The 17,702-nt window shown below is 37.2% G+C and overlaps 1 protein-coding gene across 7 annotated transcripts in view; it reads right to left on the minus strand.

Moving 5' to 3' along the window:
- Positions 1-280: 280 nt before the first annotated feature.
- LOC128689683 (cytochrome b-245 chaperone 1) overlaps positions 281-17,702 on the minus strand; it is a 55,367-nt gene continuing 37,945 nt past the window's right edge. For all 7 annotated transcript variants that reach the window (XM_053778052.2, XM_053778051.2, XM_053778050.2 and 4 more), the window contains 2 exons: positions 16,861-16,996; positions 281-6,909 (listed from right to left, as the gene is read on the minus strand). In XM_053778052.2, coding sequence (XP_053634027.1) covers positions 6,781-6,909; positions 16,861-16,996 — 265 coding nt within the window. In that variant the 3' untranslated portion in view covers positions 281-6,780. The remainder of the gene's footprint in view (positions 6,910-16,860; positions 16,997-17,702) is intronic.

A 17,702-nucleotide genomic window follows, 5' to 3' on the forward strand; every position in this document is an offset into this window, starting at 1 on the left:
CGTAAAACGTATATATACGGCCGCGACAGTCAAAGGGTTAAATTTATAAACCATATTATATCAAAACCCATACTATTCAAAACTGTACTATGCAAGGCATTACTGTATTAGAATTCTCAGGTATTCTGTAATGCATCTCTCCAGTTGTACTCAGCATTTCTTATACAGCTCACACTACAGCATAATTGTATGTTCCAAAGCACACTTCTTAGTCCCAAACCCATTTTCAACTTGACATGTGTAATACTGAATGATTTTAGAGGTAAAAGAGAAGCAAGGCTTACATGAAATATTTATTGTTCTGGAAAACACTATTATAAGTATGACCCTCTGGCTCTAAATATTGAAGAAATTCAACTACGTACTGTACAGTATATACAGTTCTTCATTACTGTATAATCACACACACACACAAAAAAAAAAAAGTGCCACACTCTGGTGGCTCAATTATACATAGTACAGTTCTCGAAATACAGCCTCTCCTCACTTAACAACGGAGTTCCATTCCTAAGACCTTGTCAGTAAACGAATTCGTCGGTAAGTGAAGAGCATACCATAATGGTAGTGGATTTGTGTCAACCATCTTTGATATGTTTTAATGTCACCTTTGTACCATTTATAGTATTTCTGGTACATTTTTAAATGTTTATACAGTACTGTACTGTATATTGTAATAAACAGAATAGAGGAAATCAGCTCTAACATACATTATTTAGGTATGAATACTGGTCAAAGAGTCAGTCGTAATTCCGAGTCATCGGTAAACGAGTACATTGCTAAGTGAGGAGAGGCTATATACTGTAACTGGTTACATAAATGTGCCAGAGGGCTAATTATTTAACCCTTAAACTGTCCAAACACAGATCTACGTCCACATGCGGGGGGCTCCGAACATCGATCTACGTTTTTTTTTACATGCTTTCAAATGGGGAAAATCAAGGTTGGAGCACTACACACATGAACATAGATCTACGTTTGAACAGTTTTAGGGTTAAGCAGTAGATGACATTGCCAAAAAGAAAATGCATACTAATTTATTACCTATTAGTATGACTGTTTAAACTACACTGGAGCTATTAACAAAACCAAACTGCTATAAAAATATAAAAAGTAATTACTTATAAGTGAAGCTACTATGAAATTTACAATGATGAAAAATGCATACAGTATGGTATAACACTAAAGTACAGTACAGTATTCACATGCCAGAATGAATGTGATTACCTAAAATTTATCGTTTTAGAAATACAGTGACTCATTTAACACGGAAGTTACGTTCCTGAAAATGCTGTGTGAGGTAAAACTGTGTTAAACTGAACTTATGGGAAAAAATAGGGTTACGTTCCTGGGAGCCCCAAAAAAGCCAAACAACTTTTTTTTAGGCCTCCACATCTTACAAAAATAAAAGTGAATATGTAATTGTAGTTCATTGTCATGATGTATTATGTTGTTCTTACTGCTTAAGATTACAACTGCAACAGAAATAATAGTATTTACCTTAAATTGTGGGTGCTGGTGTTTGTGGACGAGAGGAGAGTTATGCTGTGGCTTTACTGGGCTGCGGTGGATGGTAGAGGTTCTGGTACTGAAGTCGATGGTTGTACTGGAGTGTGCATAAATTCTGCAATGGATTTCTGTTCTGTTTTACCCTACAGTACATTATACAGTTGACGGTAAGGCATCAGCTGCTCTAGACAGTTTCAGGGTCCTCTTCAGTGAAAAAGTCTAAGTCATTCAGTAAGTCAGTCAAGTCAGTAAGTCAATCAGTCAAGTCAGTAAGTCAGTCAGTCAAGTCAGTCAGTCAAGTCATTCAGTCAAGTCAGTAAGTCAGTCAAGTCAGTAAGTTATTCAGTCAAGTCAGTAAGTCAGTCAAGTCATTCAGCCAGTCAAGTCATTCAGTAAGTCACTCAGTCACACACACTCACATTTACCTTATTTTATGTGCACAAAGCGAACTTCATTACGGCCACAGGTTATCTTGTCTAAAATTTCTATTTTCTTTGTTAATTCTAAGATTTATACAGCAGACCCTCGGTTATCAGCCATTCCTGTTATCAGCCAACTCAGTGATCGGCCGGTTTTTCGGCTCCTGGTGATCAGCCGTTATTTCGGTGATTGGGCATTTCGGACACATCTGTCTGCCACTGGGGCCGCTTGCACATCAGTTTGGCTGTGTCTCTCGGTGTGTAAGGAAGCTTCTGCTCATACATCCACACATTTCGCTTGTGTTACATTTTTTTTTGTGTGTGTTTTTTTTTCAGTGCAACTGCGAAATAAGTAACCACGGCTCCAAAGAAAGTTCCTGTGGTAAAGAAAGTGAGAAACACAACAGAATTTAAGTGTGAAGTATAGCAGGCATGCAGGGAGTGTAGCAGTCATGCAGGAAGTGTAGCAGGTATGCAGGGAGTGTAGCAGGCATGCAGGGAGTGTAGCAGGCATGCAAGGAGTGTAACAGGCATGCAGGGAGTGTAGCAGGCATGCAGGGAGTGTAGCAGGCATGCAGGGAATGTAGCAGGCATGCAGGGAGTGTAGCAGGCATGCAGGGAGTGTAGCAGGCATGCAAGGAGTGTAGCAGGTGTGCAGGGAATGTAACAGGCATGCAGGAAGTGTAGATAACATGCAGGGAGTGTAGCAGGCATCCAGGATGTGCAGCAGGCATGCAGGGAGTGTAACAGGCATGCAGGGAGTGTAACATGCATGCAGGAAGTGTAGCAGGCATGCAGGGAATGCAGCAGACATGCAGGGAATGCAACAGACATGCAGGGAGTGTAGCAGGCATGCAGGGAGTGTAGCAGGCATGCAAGAAGTGTAGCATAAGTTTTCATTACAGGTATGTAATACTAATTGTTAAAAAAAAAAAAATTGTGAATATTTTTGTCTGGAACGGATTAATTGTATTTACATTAATTCTTATGGGATAATTATTTCGGTTTTTGGCCATTTTGGTTTTAGGCAGAGCTTCTGGAACGGATTACAGCTGATAACCGAGGGTCCACTGTATGCTTATACCTTTTCTTGCCACTTTCAGCAACACTGGTATGCCTACTGGGTGTCATGACTGCTTGGCAGATACAAGATATGGTAATTAAAAGATCAAAACACAATTCACAAACACAGCTAGCTTGTAGTAGAGAAGTGGAACTGGACATGTATGAAGTATGAATGCTGGGATGGTGGTGTCAGGAGTGTCGGGGGATGGCAGGGAATGGTGATTGGTCTCCCCCGCTGACCCACAACAAGGCGGCCACTTGAGGAAAAGGAAAATTTTTTCCCCTCCCACAAACTGAACCATGTTAAATTAATTTTACGAAGTGTTGTATAAAATTGTGCCGTAATTCTTCAATTCGTGCTATAACCAAATCGTACAAAATAAACTTGTGTTAAATGACTGTACTGTATACAAAAGTGAGCAGAAACAAAATCTCCAAAAATGAATCAAAGTTTAACTTTCTAGGCCTGCACTTTCTTACTCCAATACAGTCTTAGAGTAAGAAAATGTGTGAGTACTAATTTGTAGTTACAAGAACAGAACTATGCGTGTGTTACTATCTATAGTTACAGAAGCAGAGCCATTTGAGTGATTTCCTTTTTTATAATAAAGCTACAGATGAGCTATGCTGGTGGTGTCCAGTTTTCAGTGCATACTCTTATTACAATTTTCCCATAGTTATAACATTTACTGCCTCTTCTATCTTATTCCAGTATTCAACCAATCTGTGAAGATTATTATTATTATTGTGATGCTCTTGGGAAGCACTAAAGCATCATGCAGCACTACATGGTGAGAAAAGTGGAGATGTTGAGGAAGGTTCATTGGCTGAAAGGATGATAGTAACAACTGGCAAAGCAAACCTGTGTAAGTTAGGAAAGCAAAGTGTGTCCACAGCAAAACTGGGGCTCTCAGAGATGAGTGGCCAGAGTAAGCATGTTATGGTGCTGGAGTTGTCTAAAATGCAGTTAGCATGCTTGCTGATGAACAGACATGTTTAGTGGTTAGATTAAGTGGGTTTTTGCTCTCTGTGTTTTTTCCACTTTTTTGTCTTCTTTTAGTAATTTTATAACAATGCTTGTTAGCGAGACAGGCCTATAGTTCAAAGGGGTTTTCCTTTGCCACCTTCTTAATACAGGAAGGCCCCATTCATACAGCTCTAAATATAGCTTGTCATCCTTTCTTTATGTGATTGTTGTGTGAAAATGGTGGAGCAAAGGTAAATGCACTGAACATAATGAACAATGGTTCAACTGAAAGCCAACAAAAATATGGATAATCAAAAAAAGGTGCTGCATAAGCAGTGCTCTTCTGTATAGGAACAATGGCACAATGTGTATCATTTTTCATTTTGCTTCCAATTGAATTTCTCATAATGAAATATTAAAAAATTTCCAGAATAGAGGGCTTAATTCTTATATACATTTTGTTAAAGTCCATGGTGTTATTATGTCTAGCTCTTTTTTCTTATTCATGTGATATACATACTACATTTGTGACCGGTTGTAAGGGTTTCTCTATCCTTGCAACCTGAGCTTAATGTTTGTTCACCCAGGTTGTTGCTGTTAATGGACTGCTGGCAAACAACCAGCACAGACTTGTTGATCTGACATTTGGCAGAGGCAGTGATCCATTTTTCTTTTGAAGATTTCTACATTTTATCTGGTAATATTTCCGATATCTGCTGGTAGCAGGCTGAGAGTCTGGGAAGTTCCTTAATGTCGGTGAGGGGCTGTTGGTCTAAGGAATTGGACCTATGCCCTTTTTCCTTGGGTCAATCCTGAATGCCTCCAATTCCTCCAAGTGCTGTACAACCTCCTATGGGTTTAGCACTCTCCATGAATGCAACAATAAAAATGAAGAGTCTTGGACCACTATGTTCAGTGTTTTCTTATTGTACTTATGGTGTCTCTGCTTTTCACTGGATTTATCTTGCAATTTCTTCCATATTTTTGGTCCTTATGGAAGCGTGTAGCTTTGAGATTTGATCCTCCAATAACTTCCTTTTGAAAACATACCTTGAAACTTCATATTTATGTTCTTGCATATCTCTTTCTAAAATGGCTTTTTTGTTACTGTTCTTGATACTTGGTATTTTGTTTATTTTTTACAAACTCGAATAAAAGATTTGGCTCCATCTTGCTCCTGTGGTATCTCTTGAATTTTTTTCAAAGTGCCTTTCTTCCTCCATTCTTACATTTGCATATTCATATCTAGCTTATTTTTTTTTTAATCTCTGGCAAGTCTCTGGGTTAGCATACTTCCTATATTGGTTCAAAGCTTTTTGCTTCCTTTTTCATGACTCTCTAGCACCTTCTGTTAAATAAATCTTTACTGTTTCATCTTTTTCTCCCGTTTGAAATAAGCTGCAATTCATGAGCATGCACATGTTTTGTAAGAAATCAATACATAAAGACATTAAGATATATCAACAGATACACACACACACAAAAAAAAAAAAAAACTGCAAACTGTAAAGCATCCCTACTAAGGATACCTAAATATAATGTTAAAAGCAAAATATGGAATTAAAAAGATAAAAAAAAAAAAGTTCTGTGATACTGTACAGTATTAAAAGCATTAGTATGGTAATGATAATGATTTATGAAGGATTTTCCAAAGGGCATGGCTACTTCCTTTTACAAAATATTTACTAGCTATTCTCACTGTTTAATTATACAAAATGGATTGTAAATTTCAGGTATTTACTTACCACAAGAAGTAACATAATCTTCTACATGGCTGACAACTATAGTTATATATATCAGATCAAACTTTTATTACAAAATAGAAATCTTTTTCCCTGTAGATTCAAGATGTACACGAGGATAGTATGCATACCAACATTGGCTAAGTTACATTAACATTTTAAAACAACAGATAGATGTACAGTTTAATGAATAATGAAGCATTTGTGAAAATTCATAATTACTTTATGTTAAATTGTTTTTACTGTTACCATTTTTTTCATAATTAATGAGAAGGGTTGATTTATAGCCTTGAGCACTATTAAAATATTTTTAACAGAGTCTCCCAATACAAGTTTGAGTATTTCTTCATCTTAAGAATGGCTGAAAGAATCACAAAATTATATGTTGAATGCTTTACAAATGTATACAATAAATTGAAAAAAAGTATTGTTACACTTGTATCAGTGTACAACTGCCAAATACAATAATACTTACAAAACAATAAATAAATTTCATAAACTGATATGATTCATTTGCTTTAATTAAAATTTGTACAAAATTTGAATATCACATGAGTAACACTCAAGAAACATGGCAAAATTAACAAGATTGGACTAATAACTATTATTATTACCCCATTTCTCACTTCCATGGAGTAAGGATGATGCTTGCCCAGGGTGAAGATAAGAGTGAGACAGTAAGAGAGAATTAAAAACATTTAAAATAAAAAAATAACCTGTCCATTCTCAGTACCATCGTCGAGATCTGGCACCACTGACACTCCAACAAGTTATCTCCTGTGGCTAGACAAATATGAACAAACAAAACCAGTGATATTCTCCTACCACAGCCTTTCAGAGAGGAAGATTACAAACAATAGCTTTGGATTTCAAAATACTGTATATGTATCTTCAAGTCATTATTATTATTGTTATAAATATTATTATTGTTTTTTAAATGATAAAGTATTCAACATTCAATTTGGGAATAAATTATGACTAAGTTTCTCAGATTTTGAGTGAAATGTAAAAAGATGAGTTCTTACAATAGTTTCTGACAGACTATGGCAGTAAAAGAATTGCTATTCACTTGACTCAGACATTAGAGATCGTCAAAGAGCTCCTCTTCACTGGAGCTGTCAGTGTCGTGTTGCTGGTGCTCAGGCAGGTTGTCATTTTCAAACCTCACTTCCTCAAAATTTAGATTCCCACTCCCTTTTAAGCTTTCAACCTGTGCAGTGAGAGTGTGTCTTAAAATCCATAATTAAAGAATGTCAGCTGTATAGGACTACCTTAGACAGCAAAAATAGAGAAAAGTATGAATGATCAGTTTTTTAAATAAGACAAAATAAAGAATGCTGAAGTGGTAAAAACTGTTGCAGAGGGCATAACAGGTAAGTTTGGGGATACCAGGGGTAAATTATCATCACTATCCTGTCTCTGGCAAGATAGTGATGGAATAAGTGATGGTGAAAGTGCTTTTTCTCTTTTGAGTTACCCATCTCAGTGGGAGACACCAGTGCAAAAAAAAAAAAATTGCAAAGAGTGGTAGCTGGACAAAACACTTATTTTTTTTTTTTACACAGACTGTTTCCTACTGAGAGACAGGAAAAATACTTTTACTATGATTCATTCAATCACTGCCTTGCCAGAAGCATGTTCACATCACAGTTCAGATGGTTCTCTGAACTACAACATCCCCACCCATTTTTCTGTGTACACGCACTGTACTTCCCACCTCCAGAACTCATGCACAGCTAACCAGTTTCCCTGAATTCCTTCATAAATATTACCTTAATCACACTCCAACAGCATCTTATGTCATAAAAGTCACTTGTCATCACTCAGTCTGATCTAACACTCACACAAGCCTGTTGGATGTCCAAGCCAATACAGTGGACCACCGCATAACGATCACCTCCCAATGCGACCAATTATGTAAGTGTATTTATGTAAGTGCGTTTGTACGTGTATGATTGGGGGTCTGAAATGGACTAATCTACTTCACAATATTCCTTATGGGAACAAATTCAGTCAGTACTGGCACCTGAACTTACTTCTGGAATGAAAAAATATCGTTAACCGGGGGTCCACTGTACTTTCATTTCCCCCAGCCAACCAATCCTAAGATGACCCCTACTCTATTATCGAATGGAGGGTAAGGAGTAAAGATGTGTCGTAGCTCTATCGTTAGCGCACTCGGCTCACACACTGAGGTTCGAGGGTTGATTCCCGGTACGGGTGGTAACACTAGGTACATGTTTCCTTAACCCTTTGAGGGTCGACAGGCCCTCTCCGAAACTCGTTCTCAGGGTCGGCCAAATTTAAAAAAAAAAAAAAATTATTTTCTCTTATGAAAAGATAGAGAATCTTTTCCCGATCATAAAGACACCAAAAGTTTGAAATTTGATAGAAAACTTACGGAATTATGCTCTCGCAAAGTTAGCGGTCTCGGCGATGTTTACGCATCGGCGATTTTGCCCACTTTGAGCCCCATTTTCGGCCAATTTCACTGTACTAGTCGACAAAAAACATGAATATTTCGATAGAACTCCATTTTTTCTATCGAATGGGTGCAAGAAACCACTCATTTATGAAATTCTACTATCCAGTACAGTGGTCAGAATTCAGCAATTTTGCCAATTTCACACAAATTTCAAAAGATGCCAATTTCCGAATAGGGTCCAGAATAAACAAGAAAGACATTCCTGTCACTAAAATGACATTTCCTCTAGTCATTAGTCATGTCTCAAGGCCCCTCTTATATTCTTTTGCTTTCCACTTTGAATTTTTATTTTCACAAAAAATATAAGATTTACTGTTATGCAGACTACTGCATTAGTGTAAAAAATGGTATAAATATTATTGGTGCACTTGTGAAAGAATATTAGACTCACCAGTTGACGTGTATTGCACGCTTGGCACGATTTGTTTACTTTTGAAGTTTGGTAAAAATCGAACATTTCTGCTACTTTGAGCTCAATTTCAAGGCACCTTTCTTTGTAAAACCAGTCAAAATCATCTCAATTTCTGTAATATGTATTCCATTCTATAAATGAGACCAAGAAAACTAGAATACAACAATAAATACCATACAAAAATACACTGCAAAGTCGCTGATTTATTCAAAAAAAATGGTAAAAGTTTTTTTTTTCTCATTATGCACTGTGTGCTGCAGGATTTTTTTTAGACTGTGCACACTGACCACATAGACCCATTCTTTCATATGAAGGCCTACCAGCTTTCTCCCACTAGATTTGAGGCCGCTAGAATTTATGAGTACTAGTACGTCAAAAACCCCAACGCGTAAGACGTACTAGTACGACGAAAACCCTCAAAGGGTTAAGACACCTGCTGTCCATGTTCACCTATCAGTAAAATACGTACCTGGGTGTTAGTCAACTGGTGTGGGTCGCATCCTGGGGACAAAATTGACCTAATTTGCCCAATTTGCTCCAAAAGAATCTTAGAAAGCTTACCTAACCTTATTATAACAAGAACAATTTATTTTAGCCTAACCCAACTAAATATATTTTAGATTTGTTTACAGTAATTTAATACTAAACAAACACAGTGAAATATATTTTTTGTTGTTAGGTTCAGAATGATTTTGGCGAAATTATTGCATACATAAATTTTCGCTTGTCCTATATGGCAAGATGAGCGTTGATTTAAGCCAAGATCGCAAGTACTGCCTATTTGGCACGACATATATATATATATATATATATACAGTGGACCCCCGGTTAACGATATTTTTTCATTCCAGAAGTATGTTCAGGTGCCAGTACTGACTGAATTTGTTCCCATAAGGAATATTGTGAAGTAGATTAGTCCATTTCAGACCCCCAAACATACACGTACAAACACACTTACATAAATACACTTACATAATTGGTCGCATTGGGAGGTGATCGTCATGCGGGGGTCCACTGTATATATAAATATATATATATATACATATATTTATATATATATATATATATATATATATATATATATATATATATATATATATATATATATATATATTTTTTTTTTTTTTTCAACAAGTCGGCCATCTCCCACCGAGGCAGGGTGACCCAAAAAAGAAAGAAAATCCCCAAAAAGAAAATACTTTCATCATCATTCAACACTTTCACCACACTCGCATATTATCACTATTTTGCAGAGGTGCTCAGAATACAACAGTCTAGAAGCATACACATATAAAGATACACAACATATCCCTCCACACTGCCAATATCCCAAACCCCTCCTTTAAAGTGCAGGCATTGTACTTCCCATTTCCAGGACTCAAGTCCGACTATATGAAAATAACCGGTTTCCCTGAATCCCTTCACTAAATATTACCCTGCTCACACTCCAACAGATCGTCAGGTCCCAAGTACCATTCGTCTCCATTCACTCCTATCTAACACGCTCACGCACGCTTGCTGGAAGTCCAAGCCCCTTGCCCACAAAACCTCCTTTACCCCCTCTCTCCAACCCTTTCGAGGACGACCCCTACCCCGCCTTCCTTCCCCTATAGATTTATATGCTTTCCATGTCATTCTACTTTGATCCATTCTCTCTAAATGACCAAACCACCTCAACAACCCCTCTTCTGCCCTCTGACTAATACTTTTATTAACTCCACACCTTCTCCTAATTTCCACACTCCGAATTTTCTGCATAATATTTACACCACACATTGCCCTTAAACAGGACATCTCCACTGCCTCCAACCGTCTCCTCGCTGCTGCATTTACCACCCAAGCTTCACACCCATATAAGAGTGTTGGTACTACTATACTTTCATACATTCCCTTCTTTGCCTCCATAGATAACGTTTTTTGACTCCACATATACCTCAACGCACCACTCACCTTTTTTCCCTCATCAATTCTATGATTAACCTCATCCTTCATAAATCCATCCGCCGACACGTCAACTCCCAAGTATCTGAAAACATTCAGTTCTTCCATACTCCTCCTCCCCAATTTGATATCCAATTTTTCTTTATCTAAATCATTTGACACCCTCATCACCTTACTCTTTTCTATGTTCACTTTCAACTTTCTACCTTTACACACATTCCCAAACTCATCCACTAACCTTTGCAATTTTTCTTTAGAATCTCCCATAAGCACAGTATCATCAGCAAAAAGTAACTGTGTCAATTCCCATTTTGAATTTGATTCCCCAAAATTTAATCCCACCCCTCTCCCGAACACCCTAGCATTTACTTCCTTTACAACCCCATCTATAAATATATTAAACAACCATGGTGACATTACACATCCCTGTCTAAGACCTACTTTTACCGGGAAGTAGTCTCCCTCTCTTCTACACACCCTAACCTGAGCCTCACTATCCTCATAAAAACTCTTTACAGCATTTAATAACTTACCACCTATTCCATATACTTGCAACATCTGCCACATTGCTCCTCTATCCACTCTATCATATGCCTTTTCTAAATCCATAAATGCAATAAAAACTTCCCTACCTTTATCTAAATACTGTTCACATATATGCTTCAATGTAAACACTTGATCTACACATCCCCTACCCACTCTGAAACCTCCTTGCTCATCCGCAATCCTACATTCTGTCTTACCTCTAATTCTTTCAATTATAACCCTACCGTACACTTTTCCTGGTATACTCAGTAAGCTTATTCCTCTATAATTTTTACAGTCTCTTTTGTCCCCTTTCCCTTTATATAAAGGGACTATACATGCTCTCCGCCAATCCCTAGGTACCTTCCCCTCTTTCATACATTTATTAAACAAAAGTACCAACCACTCCAACACTATATCCCCCCCTGCTTTTAACATTTCTGTCATGATCCCATCAGTTCCAGCTGCTTTACCCCCTTTCATTTTACGTAATGCCTCACGTACCTCCCCCACACTTACATTCTGCTCTTCTTCACTCCTAAAAGATGGTATACCTCCCTGACCAGTGCATGAAATTACTGCCTCTGTTTCTTCCTTAACATTTAAAAGTTCCTCAAAATATTCTCGCCATCTACCCAATACCTCCATCTCCCCATCTACTAACTCCCCTACTCTGTTTTTAACTGACAAATCCATATTTCCCCTAGGCTTTCTTAACTTGTTTAACTCACTCCAAAATTTTTTCTTATTTTCATTAAAATTTCTTGACAGTGCCTCTCCCACTCTATCATCTGCTCTCCTTTTGCACTCTCTCACCACTCTCTTTACCTTTCTTTTACTCTCCATATACTCTGCTCTTCTTATAACACTTCTGCTTTGTAAAAACCTCTCATAAGCTACCTTTTTCTCTTTTATCACACCCTTTACTTCATCATTCCACCAATCACTCCTCTTTCCTCCTGCCCCCACCCTCCTATAACCACAAACTTCTGCCCCACATTCTAATACTGCATTTTTAAAACTATTCCAACCCTCTTCAACCCCCCACTACTCATCTTTGCACTAGCCCACCTTTCTGCCAATAGTCGCTTATATCTCACCCGAACTTCCTCCTCCCTTAGTTTATACACTTTCACCTCCCTCTTACTTGTTGTTGCCACCTTCCTCTTTTCCCATCTACCTCTTACTCTAACTGTAGCTACAACTAAATAATGATCCGATATATCAGTTGCCCCTCTATAAACATGTACATCCTGGAGCCTACCCATCAACCTTTTATCCACCAATACATAATCTAATAAACTACTTTCATTACGTGCTACATCATACCTTGTATATTTATTTATCCTCTTTTTCATAAAATATGTATTACTTATTACCAAATTTCTTTCTACACATAGCTCAATTAAAGGCTCCCCATTTACATTTACCCCTGGCACCCCAAATTTACCTACTACTCCTTCCATAACATTTTTACCCACTTTAGCATTGAAATCCCCAACCACCATTACTCTCACACTTGATTCAAAACTCCCCACGCATTCACTCAACTTTTCCCAAAATCTCTCTCTCTCCTCTACACTTCTCTCTTCTCCAGGTGCATACACGCTTATTATAACCCACTTTTCACATCCAATCTTTATTTTACTCCACATAATCCTTGAATTAATACATTTATAGTCCCTCTTTTCCTGCCATAGCTTATCCTTCAACATTATTGCTACTCCTTCTTTAGCTCTAACTCTATTTGAAAACCCCTGACCTAATCCCATTTATTCCTCTCCACTGAAACTCTCCCACCCCCTTCAGCTTTGTTTCACTTAAAGCCAGGACATCCAGCTTCTTCTCATTCATAACATCCACAATCATCTCTTTCTTATCATCTGCACAACATCCACGCACATTCAGACTTCCCACTTTGACAATTTTCTTCTTCTTATTCTTTTTAGTAATCTTTACAGGAAAAGGGGTTACTAGCCCATTGTTCCCGGCATTTTAGTTAACTTTTACAACACGCATGGCTTACGGAGGAAAGATTCTTATTCCACTTCCCCATGGATATAAAAGGAAAATTAATAAGACCAAGAACTATTAAGATAAAATCAAAGAAAACTCAGATGAGTGTGTATAAATAAATGTGTACATGTATGTGTAGTGTGACCTAAGTGTAAGTAGAAGTAGCAAGACATGCCTGTAATCTTGCATATTTATGAGACAGACAAAAGACATCAGCAATCCTACCATCATGTAAAACAATCACAGGCTTCGTTTTACACTCACTTGGCAGGACGGTAGTATATATATATACAGTGGACCCCCGGTTAACGATATTTTTTCATTCCAGAAGCATGTTCAGGTGCCAGTACTGACCGAATTTTTTCCCATAAGGAATATTGTGAAGTACGTTAGTCCATTTCAGACCCCCAAACATACACGTACAAACGCACTTGCATAAATACACTTACATAATTGGTCGCATTTGGAGGTGATCGTTAAGCGGGGTCCACTGTATATATATATATATATATTATATATATATATATATATATATATATATATATATATATATATATATATATATATATATATATATATATATATATATAACAAGTCGGCCGTCTCCCACCGAGGCAGGGTGACCCAAAAAAGAAAGAAAATCCCCAAAAAGAAAATACTTTCATCATCATTCAACACTTTCACCACACTCGCACATTAATTAATTGGGTCCCTGTTATTATATTCTACATGGACATTATTATATTATTTCAGGTCACTTTTTTATTGTATCTTTATATATGCTCATAAGCTGTTGTATCTGGGTGCCTCTGCAAAAACAGTGATTATGTATGAGTGAGGTGAAAGTGTTGAATGATGATGAAAGTATTTTCGTTTTGGGGATTTTCTTTCTCTTTGGGTCACCCTGCCTATAGGTGGGACACGGCTGATTTGTTGAAAAAAAAAAATAAATAAAATGTTTACCGTAGTTAACCCTTAAACAGTTCAAACATATATGTATATATACATTCTCTCGCGTAGCGCCCCAAACGTATATATACGTTTCCTTTGTCATTCATTCAACATTGGCATGATAAGCCTGAGCCGCCTAGACATGAGAGAATGGGTGTGCGCACTTACTCTATGCCATATGAAAAAAATTGGGGACACCTGGGTACCATATGCTCTTTTTTCCTATTAAAAAAAGAAAGTTTTTTTTTTTCTCTCAAAAAATTTGGGGCGCTACGCAAGAGAACATATACAATATACGTTTGAACTGTTTAACCCTTTGAGGGTCGGCAGGCCCTCTCCGAAACTCGTTCTCAGGGTCAGCCAAATTTAAAAAAAAAAAATTATTTTCTCTTATGAAAAGATAAGAGAATCTTTTCCTGATCATAAGGACACCAAAAGTTTGAAATTTGATGGAAAACTTACGGAATTATGCTCTCGCAAAGTTAGCGGTCTCGGCGATGTTTACGCATTGGCGATTTTGCCCACTTTGAGCCCCATTTTCAGCCAATTCCACTGTACTAGTCGACAAAAAACATGAATATTTCGCTAGAACTCCATTTTTTCTATCGAATGGGTGCAAGAAACCACCCATTTATGAAATTCAACTATCCAGTACAGTGGTCAGAATTTAGCAATTTTGCCAATTTCACACAAATTTCAAAAGATGCCAATTTCCGAATAGGGTCCAGAATAAACAAGAAAGACATTCCTGGCACTAAAATGGCATTTCCTCTGGCCATTAGTCACATCTCAAGGCCCCTCTTATATTCTTTTGCTTTCCACTTTGAATTTTTATTCTCACAAAAAATATAAGATTTACTGTTATGCAGACTACTGCATTAGTGTAAAAAATGGTATAAATATTATTGGTGCACTTGTGAAAGAATATTAGACTCACCAGTTGACGTGTATTGCACGCTTGGCATGATTTATTTACTTTTGAAATTTGGTAAAAATCGAACATTTCTGCTACTTTGAGCTCAATTTCAAGGTACCTTTCATTGTAAAACCAGTCAAAATCATCTCAATTTCTGTAATATGTCTTCCATTCTATAAAATGAGACCAAGAAAACTAGAATACAACAATAAATACCATACGAAAATACAGTGCAAAGTCGCTGTTTTATTCCAAAAAAATGGTCAAAGTTTTTTTTTTTCTCATTATGCACTGTGTGCTGCAGGATTTTTTTTAGACTGTGCACACTGACCACATAGACCCATTCTTTCATATGAAGGCCTACCAGCTTTCTCTCACTAGATTTGAGGGCGCTAGAATTTAGGCGTACTAGTACGTCAAAAACCCTGGGTCGTAAGCCGTACTAGTACATCCGAAACCCTCAAAGGGTTAAGGGTTAAAAAGTGAAAATAATATAGCAGAAGACAATTTTGGAGAAAAATTAAAGAAAATGTGTATGGAAGTAGTGAATGTTTTCAGATACTTGGGAGTTGACGTGTCGGCGGATGGATTTATGAAGGATGAGGTTAATCATAGAATTGATGAGGGAAAAAGGGTGAGTGGTGCGTTGAGGTATATGTGGAGTCAAAAAACGTTATCTATGGAGGCAAAGAAGGGAATGTATGAAAGTATAGTAGTACCAACATTCTTATATGGGTGTGAAGCTTGGGTGGTAAATGCAGCAGAGAGGAGACGGCTGGAGGCAGTGGAGATGTCCTGTCTAAGGGCAATGTGTGGTGTAAATATTATGCAGAAAATTCAGAGTGTGGAAATTAGGAAAAGGTGTGGAGTTAATAAAAGTATTAGTCAGAAGGCAGAAGAGGGGTTGTTGAGGTGGTTTGGTCATTTAGAGAGAATGGATCAAAGTAGAATGACATGGAAAGCATATAAATCTATAGGGGAAGGAAGGCGGGGTAGGGGTCGTCCTCGAAAGGGTTGGAGAGAGGGGGTAAAGGTGGTTTTGTGGGCAAGGGGCTTGGACTTCCAGCAAGCGTGCGTGAGCATGTTAGATAGGAGTGAATGGAGACGAATGGTACTTGGGACCTGACGATCTGTTGGAGTGTGAGCAGGGTAATATTTAGTGAAGGGATTCAGGGAAACCGGTTATTTTCATATAGTCGGACTTGAGTCCTGGAAATGGGAAGTACAATGCCTGCACTTTAAAGGAGGGGTTTGGGATATTGGCAGTTTGGAGGGATATGTTGTTTATCTTTATATGTATATGCATCTAAACTGTTGTATTCTGAGCACCTCTGCAAAAACATTGATAATGTGTGAGTGTGGTGAAAGTGTTGAATGATGATAAAAGTATTTTCTTTTTGGAGATTTTCTTTCATTTTTGGGTCACCCTGCCTCGGTGGGAGACGGTCGACTTGTTGAAATAAAAAAGTGTATGGAAATACAGGAATAAAAATATTCAGCATAACTAATCACGGTTTACTGATATAATATGATGTTTATTAGTTTTCCTGGGGAAAGCCCTGTGTAGCCTCCCACTCCTGGCTACTGCTCTGTGTAATATTAACAAATGCTGGTGGTTCTACTTGATCTGCTACAATTATATACATGTTAGGGTTCTGAACTATCTTTTGCCATTCAACATATGTATATCAATACAACAATGCATGCAAAGATGTACTCCAGAAATCTACTGCAGACAGTTATCTTTGCTTCACAAAGATAGGGCAAGTGCTCTCTAGGGTTTAAGTCCAAGAAAGCAGCTTTGGTTTCTAGATAACTGTTCTTTCCATCTTACTGACTGTGGGACTGCTATCAGGAAAATATACATCCAAAACAAAAACTCAGGTAAATATAAAAGCCATTTCTAATGACATACCTCAACTGGAGGTTGATAAACAAATAAAAAATCTTCTTCATCACTTTCCGTCCAATCTGTCCAAAGATTTCTAACAGCTTCCACTCGATCAAGTGAAAGGAAACTACGAATATTTCTGGCTAAGTGTTCCTGGTCACTATGAAAAAAAGAAAAAATATTAAAAAATATATCCAGACAATAATACAGACAATTATCTTTATACAATATTTTACCAATTGTTCTACTCTAATTTAGGTCATCTATATTTAATGTAATATTATCTAAATTTAAACCTTAGCTGCATATGTTGAGTTCTAAAAAAGATCAAACAAGAAAATTATATGCATGATTTAATTAATCTGCATAATGCACCAATTGTGATGTTATGAAAAAAATTCTTATGTCAATACTGAACATAAGGTTATCAGGTACTAAAAACATACAGAACCTGAATTTGAAATTGTGTAACCATACTAAACAGTTATCAAACTTTTGAAAGATGTAAGAGACTCTTAAACATCAAGCTAAAATGCAAGCCAAAGGTGCTGTCAACTACACTGTGAGGTTTATATTATCATAGACCTCATGGTGTGGTGGTAAGTGTTGGTGGCTTGCATTTTAACTTACTGTGTTCAAGTGCCCGACAAATCTTTCAGCAAAAGGAATTCTGTTTTCATGCCTATTTAATTCATCTACAATATGTGTTCCCAATTCATTCAAACATTTGCAGGGCACTGCAAGTCTTGGGTGCTATCCAAAATATTAAATATTATTATGTAGAGTGACAATGACAGTCACATCTGCTGTGGCTTAATATTTAGACCAAACACATGCAGAGTTGTATTTTTCTAGAAATAACTGGA

The sequence above is a fragment of the Cherax quadricarinatus genome, chromosome 22 (genome assembly GCF_038502225.1).
Source record: "Cherax quadricarinatus isolate ZL_2023a chromosome 22, ASM3850222v1, whole genome shotgun sequence".
NCBI lineage: Eukaryota > Metazoa > Arthropoda > Malacostraca > Decapoda > Parastacidae > Cherax > Cherax quadricarinatus.